The sequence below is a fragment of the Haliotis rufescens genome, unplaced genomic scaffold (assembly GCF_023055435.1).
Source record: "Haliotis rufescens isolate VD_foot unplaced genomic scaffold, xgHalRufe1.0.p SCAF_5, whole genome shotgun sequence".
Classification (NCBI taxonomy): domain Eukaryota; kingdom Metazoa; phylum Mollusca; class Gastropoda; order Lepetellida; family Haliotidae; genus Haliotis; species Haliotis rufescens.
The window spans coordinates 43,409,565-43,429,354 of NW_025964223.1; the positions used below are offsets into that span (position 1 = coordinate 43,409,565).

Genomic DNA, 19,790 nt, shown 5'->3' on the forward strand with positions numbered 1-19,790 from the left:
ATTCGGCTCATGGAACCGTATATTCTATGCATGTATATATATATATACAGCGACGGGCGTGGGAAAGGACGACGAGTCAGCCCTTTGACCTTGCATGGTGGCTGTCGATGAGACATACATCTAATAGATACGTCAATTATGGTACGTTTAATCATTTGTTGTTAGCAATTAATTATTAACTTCCTGTCGTTCAGCACCGATAATTATGCCTAATAACGAATGATTTCCGGTCAGGGCGTTTATTTAGGTTCAATTTAGAATTTGAGACTTATTAAAATTGGTTTCCCAACATGTACATTTTCAAGTTTCCTCGAGTGGAAATAGTTGCACATCACGCATAACACTGTAGTATGTGTGTGTGTGTGTGTGTGTGTGTGTGTGTGTGTGTGTTATTTACCACCTACTGTCTTATAGGGACTCATCTTTCTTTTTTTAGAGGAGGGGAAGTTTGCCGAGATTTGGTGGGTGTGAGGAAAATTTTACACAGAGGGGTAGGGGTGACGCCAAAAAATGTATCACAACCGGGGATGACTACGGAAGATTTTAGGGCAATTTGTTTTTGTTTCTTTCGATACTATCTTGAAATTTCAAGATACTAAGTCGAAATTTCAACTTAGTATCTTGAAATTTCAAGATAGTATCGAAAATAATTTTTAAAAAAGATGGCCCCAAAAGGCTTCCGTAGGTGACAGTTCTGTTGTGTATAATAATATTGAATTATTTTTGTTTGTTAATTAGAACATTATTCGCCTTGGAAATCGGTGACGTTTTGTTGAGGTGTCGTTTTAGCCTGTACCCTAAGGGACTGCTTCTTTATTATAGAGAGTCTCCACTGCGCCGGGGTGTGTAATGAAACACGCTGTGATTGTTTATTAAGAGTTATTTGCCCTTGGTTATTTGCGACATGGTGGAACAGTTATGTATATTTATATACGGTATCTCCAATAATTTCAGTGCTAAATACATGTTTACAATATCCAGTAATAATGTTATCTAAATTTAAGTCTGCAACATTCAAAACAAAAGACGAATTAGGTATTTTACGACAACCAAAACCAAGATTGTTCTACAACATGGTGGACGATTTACCATGTGGGTTGTGTTGCAGTGACCATATACTGAATTGAACTGTTCTTTCCACATGACGGTAAGTTGAAAATACATTTGAGTATATTGGGAGGACAGTGGGCTTGTCGTCAGAGAAAATTAGATATTCTATGACTGTAGCCCTATAGTTACCGCAATAAAATGTGTAAATATGCGTTATCAATGATTAGGAATTGAGGCCCCATCTTTCAGTGCCTGAATGAGTGTCAACTTTCATGTTTTACTGTACTTACTTACTTACTTACTTTGGAGATTTAACGTGCGCTTTCCGACTGATGCGTATTTCGCGCACGGGCCCGGCCAGGCCATTTAATGTGTTTCCGAAAGGGGCGAAAGTGGTCTGTGCAACCCAAGAGGGGCTTTAGGGGTTGCTTATATAGAATTTGGGAATTTTGAGATTTGGAATAGATGCCGATGGGGTTGGGGAGGAGAACTAAGGGAACTGGGTATGGTGGATGTTTGTTTGTTTATGTGATTTTGATTTGGCAGATTATTTTGTTTTTAGATGCTTTTTATTAGTTCCGTTTTGATTAAGAATACGCCTAAGGCCTTGAATTTTTCTAGTTTATTTTGTGGGTTTAGTATTGCTTCTAGAGTGAGAGCCTTGTTTAGATTGAGGGTGTTTTGTAATGCGGTTCGATGTGTTAGTGTGTGCAGTGGATGAGTGCGTGTTCTGGGGTTTCTAGTTGTTTGCAGTGTGGGCAGTAGTGTTTAGCAAAGAGTCTGTTTTTAGGTACGTTAGTCTGATGTTGGTTATGTGTATGTGTGTCAGGGAAAATCGGCTTTGGGGTGTTAAGTTATGACCATCTTTAACCTGGCAGGTCGGGGATAACCACAGATTGGCGAAAAGGTCTACGTCAGCATGGTCAGTCCAAGTATCGTGGTTATGTGCCCATTCTCGTCTAAGTGATTCTATTAACATCTGAGATGTTTTGACATCAGTGTCATTCAAAATAAATTCTATGGGTTTTTCTCTCCAGACGTTTAACACCAAGGTGGTCCAAATTCCACTTGGCCTCTCCCCTGGACAATGGAACTAATAATAATAACAAACAAACTTGAAGATGAGGCCAAGTTTTTTTTCTCGAGTTTGTTTACATGGTCCTGTGGCCTCCCTTACTTAGCATCGGACTAGGAATGCAAATCATACTAGACAGATAAACAACTCTGAAAGTGTATTGGTGTATAAGTGGGATTGAAAGATTTCTACAAATATTTTTGCAAGTAGGTAGATCACAAAAGTACTGCCAAATATACCATGTTGGTGTAAATGCAGTGTATATTTATTTTCACACCTTAATAGTTAGATGACTATTAACATCTCATTAGTGGTGCAAACATGCTGGGGCGGTCGGGGAGCCTAGTGGTTAAAGCGTTCGCTCGTCACGCTGAAGACCCGGGTTCGATTCCTGACATGGGTACAATGTGTGAAGCCCATTTCTGGTGTCCCCCACAGTGATATTGCTGGAATATTGCTAAAAGCGGCATAAAACCATACTCACTCACTCACTGCAAACATGCTGACACCAATATGACAAAAATGCTTGTGTTCAATTCAGAACTTAGAAAAACATTTTTTTAAAGTTCCAGCTTCTTTATGTTTGTTTTTTCAATTTCCTCAACTGCATGCCCTCTCTCGGGTCTCTCAATAAGTAACATATCTGTTATTCATTAAATTAAAATGAAAGTGTAATATAGACAGAAAGATATATATGGCCTGATAAGTTATGGACAGAACTAAATATGCCTCTTGGTGAATTTTTGTTGAGGCATGTTAAGTGTGAAGTTCCTCTGCATGATTTTTCTGAAGTTACATTTGAACAAGATGCTTATCTGGTGTGTTTTTAATATATTGATCCTTGGCGATAACGTGTTGCTAGCTATAGTACCTAGTTTCACTCTTTCGCTAAGTTATTGTTTCTGGTTTGTTGGTTTCTTGTACAGAATCGTAGATCAGAGCTGAATCTGTAGTTAGAAACAAGTCTGTGACTTATCATATGCATCCTAACATACATGTCTGCATACTGAAATTTGCCATTGCTAATGTGTACTTTTCAAACTTTGTTAAAATGTAAAAAAAATAGTTGTTAAGTTGAAATATCACCTTTGTTTAAATTGTGATAATAGCATGCTACACAGGATGATGAAAAAGATGTTTTTGAAAATGTATTGGAGAAGAATTTTCCTGTGAGATATATTATGAATTTTAACTAATTTTTAGTTTAATTCTTAGCATGCTTCGTTTTTTGGTTCTTTAAAGATTAAATGTATCAGTGTATATCATGTATATCAGACATTTTTGTTGTTGATAATTGCCGATTATGTCTGCAGTAGAAATGGTAGGTAGCATATTTTATCAAGATCACGTGGACCATTCAGATATAATTCTGACTTGGAGGTATGATGATGCTCGTTATCTCAGCAAGATCAGCTATTAGCAGAATGATTAGTTTGTCTGGCCCAGATTCCATATTGACAGACAGCTGTTATACTGCTGCAATATTTCTGTGTCTTTGAACAAGATGCATTGACTCACTCACTCAATAAATAACAATAAAAACATGTTAAATTTTGTTTTCAGGACTTGACAGCAGCCACAATGGAAGAAGGAGACTTTTTAACAGGAGATCATGTTCTCCAGGCCAGCGATGAGGAGGTAAATATTCCTTCGTTGTCTCAAACAAAGATAACAATTTTAAGTCGTATCAGCATATTTCATCCCAAACAGGCTCCACGGGAGATTTTGCTTGGGTGAAATGATACACAATGCTTTGCAGGCCATTGTGACATCATTGATTATTAGGACGCCATAATCATATGACTTGACTGAAGTCTCTGCCACTGAAGCGGGCTAGCAGTACTTTTTACACTCAAGGCTCTGATTATTACCATTACAAACTAAACAAAGGGAGGAAGAATGATTTTGGATGATGAATAGAATCTCATGCTTGTCTTCTGGTATCAAAGCCTCTGTGTTTTTAACTTTGATTGAACCGTGGTGATATGTTTGATGTCAAATGACATGAGATTCTCTATATGACAAACAAATCTGGAAATGTAACTCAATGTCTCCTAGCCTATACAATCAGGATATTGGACAAACTGGCCTTTCTCTCAAACTTTTGAAATTGGGGAATTTGGAAATGCTTATCATGCTTATGTCATGTATGTAAGTATGGCGTTTGTCTTGGGATTGAAAACCTGCCAAAAAACTAGCTACAAGACCATTGCAGTTTGCATGTATCCTGGCATTGATCATGTTAGTGAACACATCAACTGAGTGTTTTAACCCTTGATCTTTCCTCCCCCATGGCAGGAGGATCATGTGGAAGCTGACCGGAAACATGCCAAGCTCCTGGACTCCATCTCCGCTCTGGATGGAAAGAGAAGGTGACTGCTCCGAATGTGCTACCCTGAGAGTCAGTCAGGGCAGTGTTGCGTCCGCTGGGCTCCCGTCGACCTAAACTAGTATACATGTAGTCAGTTAGAGAGGCCTGCGACTAGATGACACTTAACATCTTTCATTGGTCCTCAGTATTGAATGAAAACATATGGAGAAATATGTGATGTTTTTGGAGTAAAACTGCCCTCAACAAAGTTATGTCAGTAAACACTAGAGCGTTATGTCCTAGCATAGTGAGTGAGTGAGTTTGGTTTTACGCCGCTTTTAGCAATATTCCAGCAATATCACGGCAGGGGACACCAGAAATGGGGTTTACACATTGTACCCATGTCGGGAATCGAACCAGGGTCTTCTGCATGACGAGAAAACACTTTAACCACTAGGCTATCCGACCGCCCATGTGTCCTAGCATAAGTTTCAAGGTGTAGACAAGTCTCCATTTGTAATTATGGATGGTGCATATGGACAACTATCACCACAGGGTTTGAATCTAACAATTCATAAGTTTGTTAGTCCGAGGCTTGTAAAAAATTCATCACACTTCTTTGTGGACTACCACTTTTACCAAGAGGTAGATAGCAAGTCTGTAACAGGTGATAAGTTGTGTGGATTAGTGAAAAGAAAAACTCATTTGTAACTCTGAACTTGATATGGTTTGTATGGTACCGCATTTTTGGGTCGCGCCTGTTGCTAAAAGCACTAAAGCTTGTTCTGCAAATCAACAGTGGAAACAAGTTTAAGTGTGGTGTTGCTCCAAGTTTGCCTAATCAACATGATCAAGATACCCATTTACTTGAGGTTGTCAGGGTATTTTATACTTGGCAATGAGGCAGGGATTTACATCATCCTGCCCAGTTCCGGGGTAGAATAGGTCTTCAGCAGCTCATGCTTGCCATAAAAGGTGAATATGCTTGTCGTAAAAGGTGACTAACCCGATCGCCAGGACAGACTCGCTGACTTGTTTGATGCATGTCATCGATCCCAATTGCGTGGATTGATGCTCATGATGTTAATCACTGGATTGTCTGGTCCAGACTCGATTATTTTACAGACCGTCGTCATATAGCTGGAATATTGCTGAGTGCGGCGTTAAACAACAAACCAACCATATCATCCTGCCCAGAGACCAATATTCGGCCCTAAGTCTGCAGCAAATATCAGTACAAATGCCCAAATTGGAATTCAGAATTTCTAAATTTGTGTTGATTTTGGTCACTAAAGTTATAGTTTTGTAGAGGTGGCTTGTATTTCACCTGTAACAGGACCAATAAAGAGGAAGAGGATTTATTGCATAGTTTAAACTGTTTTACAATATTGCACAAAATGCAATGATAAAATGCCAAGTTATATTTCCTCTGAAGATAAGAGACCCGTGAAGATCCGAGTTAGAATAGGTCTTCAGTAACCCATGCTTGCTGTAAAAGGTGACTATGCTTGTTGTAAGAGGCGACTAATGGGATTGGGTTTTCAGGCTTGCTGACTTGGTTGATGCATGTCATCATATCCCAATTGTGTGGATTGATGCTCATGATGTCAATCACTGGATTGTCTGGTCCGATTATTTACAGACCGTCGTCATATAGCTGGAATATTGCTGAGTGCGGCGTTAAGCAACAAACAAACAGAAGATAAGAAAACAAGCATTTTCAAAACAATCCTAATTTTGTACAAACATCACAAAATCTTCAGACATAACAAGTGTTTTCTTGTCTCTACAGGTCCAAGCTGTCAGAGAGAACCGTTCTCACAGAGACGGTGTCAGAGTTTGGATTCAGCCAGGCCAGAGGTAGGTACATTTCAATGATGATAACATCGATACCAGTGCTTGTCCGTGTCGGTCCCAAGCAACCTGTGCTGGTCGTATGAGGCGACTTCATGGATTGGGTGGTCAGGCTCGGTGACTTGGTGGATGGCATGGTCATTGTACCTGGACGTACTGGATCCTTGCTCATAATATCAACCACTTGATTGCTTGGTTCTGACTCGATTATTTACAGGCCGCCATCACTGTGTGTGACATAATTTTACAACTAAACTGAGAAATCTCTGGTATTCAAGTTTCAGTAATGTTAAAACTTCAATTTGAGTCAAACAGGTTTTGGTCACTTGCAGAGCTTGTAACAAGGGAGGATAAAAAGCGCGACAAAGGGTACAGTACATCCCTGAAATCAGAATTCGGACATTTAAAACCTAGCTTCTGACCATTTGGGCAGGATAGTCCCATTTTGAATGTTTATATTTGACAGCTGAATGATAAAATATCATAGCTGACAAGATAGAAATTTGTGTTAGCAAGTCAGGCTACTGAGCATGTGCTTCTTCACTACCATTAAAGGCCATGGCATCAGTACAAATTTCTAATCAAAATACTTGATCAATGTAGAAGATCAGATAGGAAATTCCAAATGAAAGACAACAATGTCAGTCCTGAACTTTCTTTTCCATAAACATGATAAAGTAGGACAGAGGTTTTCATAAAATTCTGCTGTATGGTCGGCTCCAAAACAAACAGACAAACCTAGTTCAGGTTTACTAGTTACCAGTGTTTTCCTGATTAGATAATGTACTGCAGCTGAGTGCACCAAAAAACAAACATCTCTGTTATGTATAACAAGAGCTGATATATGCCAGTAGGGCTGGGACGGGTAACTCGGGTACCCGGGTCGGGTGGGTACTGAGTAGGACCCGGGTACCCACAGGACTACCCGGACCCATGGTTAGTCATGTGATATGTTGTTGAATGACCAAAAAATATCTGGAACTCTATGGTTACACTACAAGTTACTAATGTTCGCATTTCTTTGTGACTATGCACCCATTCCTTCTGATTTTTCATATGGTTGAATAGAGATATAACTTAAGTCAACTTCAGTGTATGCATGACCAGATTGTTCAATACATGTATCTAAATACGTTTTGCCAGGGCTGTGGTAAAAAATTCCCAATCGGACATTTTGAGACATGTCCTGAGACCTACAGTGGGTATCCGGGTCGGGTGGGGTAATAGGGGGGCGGGTACCCGGGTAGTAAATTGGGACTTGTCCCAGCCCTAGTTGCCAGCTACATCGTAAGAGCTAATTCACTCCATTTTGTTAGCTATGCAATTATCATGCTAAAGTGTGGATTGGATGGTCAGGCTCTGTGACCTGTGCTGATTGTGTGTAGTCACGCCCTGACAAATGTGTCAGACACTTGTCATGCTGACAGCAGCTGCTGGGGCAGACTTGATAATGTACAGGATGCAGTGTTCCTGTTTACCGGTAATTACCAGTTTTTTACCGGTAAAATTAGGCTTGGACTGGTAATTCATGTGACTGCCAGTCCCTCCGGACCGGCAAATAAAGTACCTTATGAATCTTTGTTGTTGAACAAAACATTGGCGTTATTCATATGGGTACATTTTTTTAACTTGGGTCAGCTTGTCTGTTACCATCAGGGTTTCCCCTTGTCTATTTTTATTGCAAGGAAATAACATTTTGCTTTGCTTTGAGTGACTTCGTCTCGAAACATTAAAAAAAAGGACAAAATTGTGACTGAAGTTAGTGTGAATGATGTATAGATCTAATTAAGTTACTTCAGAGATGACGTCTTTGCACTGAACATGATGTTGAAAGAATTAAAACCAGGTAATTTTCATACATTTTTTTATTTGTTGAAAGTTGGGACTGGCAAAAACTAGGGTGGGACTGGTAATTATTAGAGCTGCCAGGCCACAAGAACTGGCAGTTTCAGAAGTCAGCGGGAACACTGCAGGATGCCATGGTATAGCTGTAATGTTACTGACTGTCTTGTGTTGACTCCTTCCAGCTGAGAGGAAGGTGCGCCTACATGAGCTGATCGGCAGCCTGCAGCACACCACGAGTCACGGCGAGCTGAAGAAGCAGCTGCGAGCTGTCCACAGACGAACCAAGGTCGCCCCTGTTCCTCTGTCTAAAGTGGAGGAAACCAAGGTCAGCACGTCTTTCCATTCTCATGTTGATGATGCAATAACATGACTAAGTCATTAGTCCAGTTTCTATGCATGTACCTGTCTTGTTGGTCCAACTTAGGTAGCAAAGTTTTTAAAGCATTATGTCAAAGACTTGATTTGATTTGAATGAAATCCGTTCATGGTGTTTCCTGCTGTGATTTGGCTACAGTATTGCAAAAACTGCATAAAACTATATTCACTTACTTTTATCCAAAATTAAGTGAAACTATGGAATATGTGTGAGTGTTGTTCGATGTATTATGATGATGATGATGATGTGCCCCAAAAGACATGACTGCACTTCTCCATGCAGAGTTGCTTCCCTTTAGTAGTGATTTTGTGCTGCTGTCAGGTGCCATTTGCAGTGAAACCTTTTTATTCTAGTTAGTGCTATGTGTGAAACTGAGACATTGTCTCTGTGTCATTAGGGGGCGGTCAGGTAGCCTGGTGGTTAAAGCGTTCGCTCGTCACGCTGAACACCCGGGTTCAATTCCTGACATGGGGACAATATGTGAAGCTCATTTCTTGTGTCCCCCGCCATGATATTGCTGGAATATTGCTAAAAGTGGTGTAAAACCATACTCACTCTGTGTCATTGGGGTATCTGCTACAGTCATGTACAATACACAATTTTCGTGACAAACAAAGTGGGTTTTAAGGGACTTAAATCAAATTCGCTAGGACTGCCAATTAAATGGAATGTAGACCCCCGTTGACTGGCACGATTAACTTGTGTTGGGTCAGATCCAAGATTTGTCCTGATTATGATCATGTCAGCATACCCAGAGAAGTAAACGACTACTGCCCTGGTCACATTAGGCTTTTCTCCCTACAAAGCTGACAAGCCTTGATACTGTTTGAGAGTGGTGGGTAATGGTGCCAGAGTATTATGTTCCATTGTGCGCCGTCTGTCAACATTGTTTTGTTGGAAACTGTAGGTTGCGAGTGTGATTCTGCAGTGCCCAACCCAGACAGCGCGATTGCGCGATCCACGCTAAAAAAAATCAAATCGCCCCTAAAAAAAACTCAAAGCGTGATCTGTCGCTCACAGTAATTTCTTGTACAGTCACTTACTTTATCAGCTGTTTATCCCTACCTTTAGATTCAATACTCACTAAATCTTTATTCAATTAACGAAGAAAGACAGTTCACAGCAAACATTGTAAACAACTGTCGAAAACCGATCGATAATAACCGGAAGTTCAAACAAGAGTTATACATCCCTTGGGTTGCTGAATAAATTATCGACAGGATTTGCATAGGAAACGAAATTTAATTTACCGGTACTTTAGTAGAAAGTGTATCAAAACTTTGATCAAAATTATGTTGTATTTTGTTGTTTAGTAATCAAAAACCTTTGACAAGATGTTAAAAGACAAATAAATATTCTATATTGAATAGTTCTAGAAGTATTTTTGAGCACTTTAGTTCGTTTTAGTTTCGTTTCTGAAATCACACAATATGAATCGCCGACTGTCATTGCAGACGATCTTTTGATAGTGAAAATGTCTCGCCAAAACAAAAACATTACAGACTTTTTTAATCAAAATAGATGTTCTAAAAAAGACAATGATGAAACCACAGTGACTGTAATGACTTCTCAAACTGAAGGGGAAATCGATCCCGGTCCTAGTGATTCTAAAAAGCAGTTCTTTATTCTGATCTTTTACACTTTTATATGATGATGTTCCAGTACATAATACAAAATAAGACATATTTGAAGAAAGCAGTTCACCAAGCCCGATTCCAATCTGTTGCAGATCCAGAGAACTACAGCCTATGAGAAGACCAAGGATGACCTCACCAAGTGGAACTCAGTTGTTGCTGACAACAGAAAAGTAACCACCCTTATTTGATTTCTTATCCAGAAAGGGGTTTTGGGTAGCCTAATAAAAGCAAATTCCAACATTGGTTGATCATGAAAAGCCTTTTCCATGCAGTGCAGCCACTTAATTTTGGCTGAAATAAAATATTACTGTTTACTGGGGAAATAAATTTGGATTACAGTTCCGGGGGGCGATGAACTATTCTTATGACAATATTTCATATTGACTTCTGTATTTCTTTGGTGTTCTGAAAATGAACTTCTCAGGAACAATATTTTCATCTTATTTTGTGTGTTTTATAAATTCTCCTACTAGTAAGTGGGGTTGCAGTGCTGTTACAAGTGCAGACAAACCACAACCTGAGATGAGGCTGTGAGTCAGACAGTGGTTCACAAGCAACATATTTGGTCCTCATTTCAGGCCGAGCAGATCTCGTTCCCTCTGCAGCAGCCCAGCTTGAAGCTGCAGACAACAGATGAAGTCAAGACCAGATACAAGGTAGTCACCGTACATGTATGCTACCTGTAGGCTATCTGAAGAGGGGCGGTCGGGTAGATTAGTGTTAAAGCGTTCGCTCGTCACGCCGAAGACCCAGGTTCAATTCCCGACATGGGTACAATGTGTGAAGCCCATTTCTGGTGTCCCCGGCCGTGATATTGCTGGAATATTGCTAAAAGTGGCGTAAAACCATACTCACTCACTCACTCACTATCCGTAAGATCAAGCATTAACTCTAGTGAAACCTGGGGGCTCAGGGCTTGGTTACCTGAAGACACCCCAGTTTCCAGAGTAGTTCATTAGGGCTGCCAGAGTCCATCTTCCCAAGGCAAGGGAGTTAACTGACTTTAAAAGTCCAGTTTCCATCCTTGCCGAACTAGACTGGAACTTCTGGGCTGGATCGTAGCGCCACCCATGGCTATTATGAGTTATGTCCTTCTATGTCCCTCCTACTGACTAATATACTCCCACCTCTCGTATCACTTGCATTTGATTCAAACAATAAGGCTGCACCTAGTCAAGATCATCTGATCGATAATCAAGATCTATATTGTAATAAAACCGGTTTCACTTCACAAAGTGCATCAATCATGTGAGCACCCTGATTAAAAACATGACAAGATTTGGAAAATATCTGTTGACGCTAAGTTGACAGTAGACATGCTTTGCATATCCTGCAATTGGCTGAAATCTGCACAGCAGTTAAATAACCGGATGTCTATTTCATTATGATTGATTGGACTATGCATAGACTAGCTTGAAATATTTTGATGGTCCCCAGGTCTTCTTGTTACTAGGTTCGTACAGGCTTGAAAAGGCCATAAATTTTCAGGTCCCTCTTGAAAAGCCTTAAATTTTAGTGTCAACAATGAAAAGCCTTGAAATCACCAAAGCCTTGAATTTGTACGAAATAACATAGGCTTGTCAATAAAAGTAGGGGGACAAATCGTGATAGATTTGACACTTTGCCAAGCACCTTGAAGAATTCCTGACAGACTTTTTTATTTTATTTATTGGTTGTGCAAATCAATCTTGTGGGAAAATTTGTTAGGTGCTCATACTGCTTTTCAGGTCTTACTACTAATATAATGGTCTTACAGTATGCTCGATTAAAAAAATACTGACAGACTGAGGCTAACCCAACTAAGAAAGCCTTGAAATTGACACTTCGCAAGGCCTTGAATTTTTGTGTTCCATATCTGTATGAAGCTTGAGTAAACATGGGCCTGTTGGGATTCAACGTCTGAATATAAAATATAGTAGTGATTTGGTGGTTAGGTTCAGTGACTTCAGAATTTGTGTGATCGTACCTTAGCTAGATGCATTGCTTCCACATTATATTTTATGTATGGTTGTGTGTTGTGCAGCCCCGCACGCCCCTGGAGATGGAGATTGCAGCACTGCTACAGAAACACAGCGACAGCGTTGGCAGCCGTGACAAGGAACTAACGCCAGCAGAGGAGCGGGCTCTCAATGCCATGAGTCTGGAAGAGGTAGGCTATTGTTTCCTGGCTTTGTTCTTGTCAATATTCGCCTTTCAACTTAAGTATCTGGCCTTTGTAGGGCTGTGAGTGTAATTGCTGCTCTCTGGGTATTAATCTTTCATAAAAGAAGAAAATTATAACTTCAGGTTAGTATGCTTGTTTGAAAACATGATGATTATCATGTTCATCCCATTTTTGTACTATACAGCATGAAGCTCTTGCTATCAACCTCAGACTTGATTGGTGATTCAGCTATATTCTGGATATTCATTCACATACATTTTGTATATAGATGCTAGCAATGAAAGGCAGACAATACATGTAGGTGTTTGAGACACAAGTTCTGCTACAGGTGGTGATCTGTGATGTTTCAGGCCCAGGAGAGACGAGCGGAGCTGCAGAAGTACCGGGCACTGCTGACATACAAGCAGGCAAGGGCAAAGAGGGAGAAGAAGATCAAGAGTAAAAAGTCAGTCATCCATCAGTCCCTTTCATTATGTAATTTTAGGACTCTTTTCGGACATTATGAGAGCAGATGAATACATACCTGATGCAGGGATGCAGCTTCACCTGAAACATGTCTCAGCCTGCATAGTGACAACAGACAATGACACACATGAGTGGTGAATTCTACAGGCACTTGGGTACCTGTAACATCAGACAGACTCTGGCTAGCAGGCTAGATGTTATATCTTATTCTGTCAATAACCTGGACCCTTTCACCTTGTTTTGGGGACCCGTTAAGGTCTGGGTAGAGAAAAGGTCTTCAGCAACCCATGCTTGTTGTAAGAGGTGACTAACGGGATCAAGTAGTCAGGCTTTGTTGATGCATGTCATCGTATCCCAATTGCATGGATTGATGCTCATGATGTCAATGGCATGCCTGGTCCAGACTGGTCCAGACTTGATTTTTTACAGACCGCTGTCATATTGCTGGGATATTGCTAAACAAGCATGCAACTTCATTTTGGGTGTTATTCGTATGATACAGGCAGCCAAGAAACTGGAATACTGGTAACTGCAGTCTATGACTAACTCATAGCTTGATTGAGCTTGGTTAGGTAATGTGAATGAGACTGGTGACTAGAACTATAAGTACCGGTAGTTGAGGCAACAGACAATAGTATTTTTTAGTTTATCAAAGCATGTGTACATCACACCCTCATTGTTTATTTGTTTGTCCGGAAAACCCACTTTCTGGACTGTAAGGAATATGTACGTGTGAGCCAAGGTACATACAAGGTACCCAGGATTGGTTATAAGGGAATTTGTCGTTCAAGATAGTCACTGATGTTAACACGTGGTTGCTGGTGTGCAGGTATCACCGTATCCTGAAGAAGGAGAAGTTGAAGCAGGAGAAGGCACGGCTGGAGGAGCTGCAGCGTATCGACCCTGAGGCCTACGTGGAGAAACTGCAGCAGCTGGACAGGGACAGGGTGCAGGTGGGTGCAGCAGGGGGGACAGGGTGCAGGTGGGTGCATCTGGGGGGACAGGGTGCAGGTGGGTGCTTTTGGGGGGACAGGGTGCAGCTGGGGGGACAGGGTGCTCCAAGGGGACATGGTGCAGATGGGTGCAGCGAGGGGGGGGGCGGGGGTATGGTGCAGCAGGGGGAACAGGGTGCAGGTGGGTGCAGCAGGGGAACAGGGTGCTGCAGGGGGGACAGGGCACCGGTGGGAGAGGGTGCAGCTTGGGGGACAGTGCTGTAGGTGGATGTAGTGGGGGTACATGGTGCGTGGGATGGAGAAAGTGTGGGGGTAGAGACTGTGCAGAGAGTGGGGTGGTGGAACAGGGAGAGGGGGTGAAAATCTCATGATTATATCAATTGGCCTAACTGTCATGTTGATGTTGCAGGAGAGGATGACCCTGAAGCACAGGGGAGGCAGCAAGTTTGCTCAGAGACAGAAGATCTACGGCAAATATGATGACAGGGTAAGTGTTTGGTAAACATGATTACCTGGACATCAAGAGAGATGTTAATACCTGTAGGGCTGGGACGGGTAGGGCCCGGGTACCCACAGGACTACCCGAACCCATGGTTAGCATGGTTAGTGATGTGATATATAATTTAGTGAAGACCAAAACTACTAGCCGAAAGCTATGAATACACAATGCCATTTAGAAAGTGGTCAAATGTAACAAATGTTATATTTGGGATAACACTTTCTTAGTAAAGTACAGTGTAGGTTCGAATCCCGGACGGGACTCAACCCTAAAAAGTACGAGAATCTGTACTTTACTAAGAAAGTGTTATCCCAAATATAACATTTGTTACATTTGACCACTTTCTAAATGGCGTTGTGTATTCATAGCTTTCGGCCATGGGAGCCGTGCCAATTTACACTTGTCAGAGGGGTACTCAAAGTACGTGATCTAGACTTCCAGTTGTCGGACTTTCATTTTTGTGGAAGCCTTGGTGGCTGAGTGGGTTAGATCGCCGACTTTGTGTGCTGGCGATTAGGTGCATCACTCTGGCAAGTGTGGGTTCGAATCCCAGACGGGACTCAACCCAAAAAAGTACGAGAATCTGTACTTTACAAAGAAAGTGTTATCCCAAATATAACATGTGTTACTAATGTTTTGACAAATTTAGCACTGCTAGAACTGCCAATTTGCCAGAGACTAATCACCCTCTAATGGAGACATTTCTGTAACCTTGGAAAAAAAAAGTCTCTTGGTCAGATCTCATCCGTGCTTAAAGATATAAATAGATAAAATCTCCTCTTCCAGAGTAGAGATGCTGTACAGAGCATGATACAGATGAACAAAGAGCTGACCAAGAAGACCCAGCTGGAGGAAGATGGCAACAGTGACTCCGAAGGTGGCGTCAGCATGCACAGTGACGGGGAAGAAGAGATGATTGTCAGTCAGCTTGGCATGGCCAGGGGAGATAACCCTTGGATGACTGCACGACCCAAAGTGTCTGAGTTTCAGAGGCCTGGGACTGTCAACAATACTGAGCAGGGCACGGTCTCTGATGAGGGAGAAGCCAGTGAAGTGGAGGAACAACAGGATGGTCCAGAGGAAGAGCAGGATGAGGTGGAGGAAGAAGACCAGGATGCACCAGAGGAAGAAGATGAGAGTGAAGATAATGACACTAGTAATCTTTCTAAAGAAAGGAGTTCAGGTGTGACATCAAACAAGAGAAAATCGGAAAGCGACAGTGAAAAAACAGAAGTTGTAGCTTCTTCAAAAAATAAGAGAAAGAGAAGAAAGAGGAAGAAAGTAAACAACAGTGATAAGGGGGACAAGGGGAAAGGGGATACCATAGACTCCATATTTAGTCATTTGAGTGAATCACGGTTACAAATTGCAAAAATGTTAGAATCAGATGAAAAGGAGATAAGTGGTAAGAAAAAAAAGAAGAAGAACAAGAGGAAGAAGAGTAACCATGGAGATGGTGAAATGGACTCAAAGAAGGAGAGTGATGATGAGGAAGATGGTGATTTGATGGATCTGTCTCTAAACAGAAAAAAGACGTTAGAGGATATGGAGGGAGATTTTGAGGAGAGTGGAAAACAGAAGGGAAGCTCCAAGTCTGGGGGAAAGAAGTTGAAAACGGAGAGTGGGCCCACAGAAAAGACCAGGACTGAAGATGTGTTTGTCGACCCCAAGAAGCTGTTTACTCTGGAGACAAAGCTGTCTCATTCAGCCGCTGTTGACATAATCACGGACGAAGATGGAGGGATGGACTTCGAGGAGCAACAGAGGATGACAATTGCTCAAGCGTTCGCGGATGATGATGTGGTTGATGAGTTCACAAAGGAGAAGGCAAACATCGCAGACCGAGACAAACCCAAGAGTATAGACTTGTCGCTGCCAGGATGGGGGGAGTGGGGAGGAACGGGACTGAAGCCATCGAAGAAGAAGAAAAAGAGGTATTCTGGTTTATAGCTGTCATATCCTCAGATATCCAGTTGGTATTCAGTGTTGTACAAGAACGTATCAGTGAGCTCCTTGACAGGGTATTCAGATTAAACAAATCATTTTGACACTGGTTACCTCCCTCAAGATGCAGAAATTCATAGACTGTCAAGCTCCTCTCTCAGTACTCAGTTCAGTGAGTTACGGGGATCCACTTCATGTATGCTTTGAGCCCTCTACAGGCTATATATTGTTCCAGATTTGTTGGCTGCATCGTGTTCCAGATTCTTGATTACAGCAATCATATAGGATGTTTCTGTCTCTTTGAAGTGCTCTCTCTGATCCATGGGATATGCATAATTGAAGACATCTCTTGAAGTTAATACTCTTGTACTTATGTTCTTAAAGTCCAAAGAAAGGCCTAGTAGATTGCCATTTCAAAAATTCAAATAATTATTTTCACACCAATATTTTGCAACTTTAAAATTTGACATATCCAGTGATCACAAAGGGCCCTTTTCCTACCTCGGCATTTCGCCAGAGTAAGAATAATGACTTTCAACATGCTCACACAATAAGTAGCAGTCTTGCAAATTGTTGTTGCTTTATGGGAACCAAGATATTCAAGTAGTTAAACGTTTCTTCTTCCACTCTCTCTTGTGTGCCCTGTTTGATGATGGTGTCCATGTTTGTGTTCCAGGTTTACACTGAAGGGTCCTGATGCAGCCCCGAGGAGAGATCGGGATCTGGGTAATGTCATCATCAGTGAGAAGCTGGACGACGCCATCGCAAAACATCAGGTACATGGGGAGATAGTTCAGGGAAGTCAATGCCTCCTGCTTGCAAAGTTCAATCAAACATTATACAAAGTTTCTTTCTGTTTTTGGGGATAAGACTTGATAAACATATATCAGTCAAAAAATAAAAAAATAAAAACGGCTATGTGTCAGTATTACCTGGGATGGGGACTGGCTCTTGGACGTCATGTCCCCCAGTCCCCACTTTAGCCTCTGGAGGAGGCTGTGTGTCAGTATTACCTGGGATGGGGACTGGCTCTTGGACGTCATGTCCCCTAGTCCCCACTTTAGCCTCTGGAGGAGGCTGTGTGTCAGTATTACCTGGGATGGGGACTGGCTCTTGGACGTCATGTCCCCCAGTCCCCACTTTAGCCTCTGGAGGAGGCTGTGTGTCAGTATTACCTGGGATGGGGACTGGCTCTTGGACGTCATGTCCCCCAGTCCCCACTTTAGCCTCTGGAGGAGGCTGTGTGTCAGTATTACCTGGGATGGGGACTGACTCTTGGACGTCATGTCCCCCAGTCCCCACTTTAGCCTCTGGAGGAGGCTGTGTGTCAGTATTACCTGGGATGGGGACTGACTCTTGGACGTCATGTCCCCCAGTCCCCACTTTAGCCTCTGGAGGAGGCTGTGTGTCAGTATTACCTGGGACGGGGACTGGCTCTTGGACGTCATGTCCCCCAGTCCCCACTTTAGCCTCTGGAGGAGGCTGTGTGTCAGTATTACCTGGGATGGGGACTGGCTCTTGGACGTCATGTCCCCCAGTCCCCACTTTAGCCTCTGGAGGAGGCTGTGTGTCAGTATTACCTGGGATGGGGACTGGCTCTTGGACGTCATGTCCCCCAGTCCCCACTTTAGCCTCTGGAGGAGGCTGTGTGTCAGTATTACCTGGTATGGGGACTGGCTTGTTGGGCGTCTTGTAACTGTTACTGATGATGTTGAGGATGGGGAACAGCATTTTCCTGAGACAATGCTGTTAACTGACTATAAATGTCCCGTTTCCATCCTTGCTGAACAAGATTGGAATTTCAGGGCTCGATCATAGCTCCACCAGGGGCTATTATGAGTTATGTCCCTTCTATGTCCTTTCCTATTGACCAATCAGATTCCACCTCTCACATCACTAGCATTTGCTTCAGACAAAATGGCGGCACCCAGTCAAGACGATCTGATCTGTAATAAAAGTCCCCATAAAGCAATGTTTAGGCAACATGTTTTGCAACTCACTCACTCTCCTTGTAGGTTGCCCGACTGCCGTTCCCCTACACCAGCCCTCAACAATTCGAACAGAGCATCAGAGCACCTGTTGGCAAGAACTGGAACCCTGAGACAGCCTTCCGCAAGATGATCCAACCCAAGGTGCTCACAAAGCTGGGAACTGTCATCAAGCCTATTGACAAATCTGAGGTTTTTGAGAAAGAGAAACAACAGCCTGAAAGTACTGCTGCAATGAAGTTTGGCCAAACTGATGGGAAGAAAATGTCTGCCAAAAGAAAAAGGAAAGGAAAATGATTAAAAAATGTAAAGAAAATTGTATATAAATGATGAAATAAACCAAAAACATCCTTTTATTGTTTTGATTTACCCAATATTTTTTTTTAATGATTTACAGGGCTAATGATTGTCATACCTGTATATATTAATTGTGAAACTCACTGCAAAATGGCCCAGTCGTCTATGGCGCCACAATTCGCAATGCAGAGTTGCATCCCTTAGGTGTGCCAGAAGCCGATGCCCATGGGAGTGAATTATGGTCAACCCTGATCATATTCCAAGGTTTGTCGGCACCATACCCCTGCTTGTTGGTTTCACCAAAGTGATAATCCTCATAGACCTGCATCACTTTGGCTTTCCTACCCATCAAGCTGACACTTCCTGATATAACTGAAATACTGTTAAACACTGAGTAAACTCATCCACTGCAGGGGGCACGGGTGGCCCAGTCGTCTAAGGCGCCACGATTTGCTGTGCAGAGTTGCGTCCCCTGGACACGCCAGAAACATGATTGTGGGTTCGAATCCCGGTTCACCCCGATTATGTTTCTAGGTTTGTCAGCACCATACCCGTGCTCGTGGGTTTCACCGAGGTGGTAAACGTCAGAGACCTGCATCACTTCCTCCCACATTAAACTGACACGCCATGATATAACTGGAATACTGTTAAAAGCGGCGTTAAACCCAACTCACACTCACTCATCCACTGCAAAATGGGGATGAGACCTTTGGCAACATTCACTTTCTCAGATTTAGAACAAAATGTTAGATTGGCCAAATGATCTGAAGCGCCATGGTATGAGTCCAACTGATTTGCAACAAAAGATTCGTATGTCTGGTTGAATCACAAATCTAGAATGATTTCGAGCTACTACTTTCCTGAACACCCTCCTGCAAATCAAGCATTGTGTGTGACAACGAAAACACTTGTCTACTTGTTCGTTGACTACATCCTGTTTTCTGAGGCAACCTGTCCAGTTTGATATGTTATCCAGATTAAGGTAATCAGTACTTAACCATATTTACACAACACCCACTTAACTAGTTGCAGAGTAGCTACACAATGCTCCCAGGCAGAGGTGGCAGATCAAACCGGGTGATGGAGTGCTCATTCTCTGTTTCCTTGCTACATTGCATTGGATTAATGGCTCTAGGCACAGTTACAGGACACATCAGTGCATGTACACAGCCCAGTGGGAATTCGGGTTAGATAAGGGGGTCAACCGTGGCCCAGTCGTCTTAGGCACTGCAATTCGCTGTGCAGTCGCGTCCTTTGGGCATGCTAGAAACCTATGATTGTGGGTTCGAATCCCGGTTCGCCCCGATTATGTTTCTAGGTTTGACAGCACCA

General features: G+C 42.3%; 1 protein-coding gene across 1 annotated transcript; it reads left to right on the forward strand.

Annotated features, from left to right (window-relative positions):
* The first annotated feature begins 916 nt into the window (after positions 1-916).
* On the forward strand, positions 917-18,512 carry LOC124140026 (U3 small nucleolar RNA-associated protein 14 homolog A-like). Its single transcript, XM_048383946.1, has 14 exons — positions 917-1,147; positions 3,689-3,763; positions 4,424-4,497; positions 6,229-6,296; positions 8,318-8,460; positions 10,241-10,318; positions 10,727-10,804; positions 12,172-12,297; positions 12,663-12,757; positions 13,607-13,730; positions 14,140-14,217; positions 15,016-16,163; positions 16,850-16,949; positions 18,189-18,512. Exons 1-14 carry the CDS (start codon positions 1,142-1,144, stop codon positions 18,456-18,458), a joined length of 2,463 nt encoding a protein of 820 aa, XP_048239903.1. The 5' UTR covers positions 917-1,141; the 3' UTR covers positions 18,459-18,512.
* Positions 18,513-19,790: the final 1,278 nt, after the last annotated feature.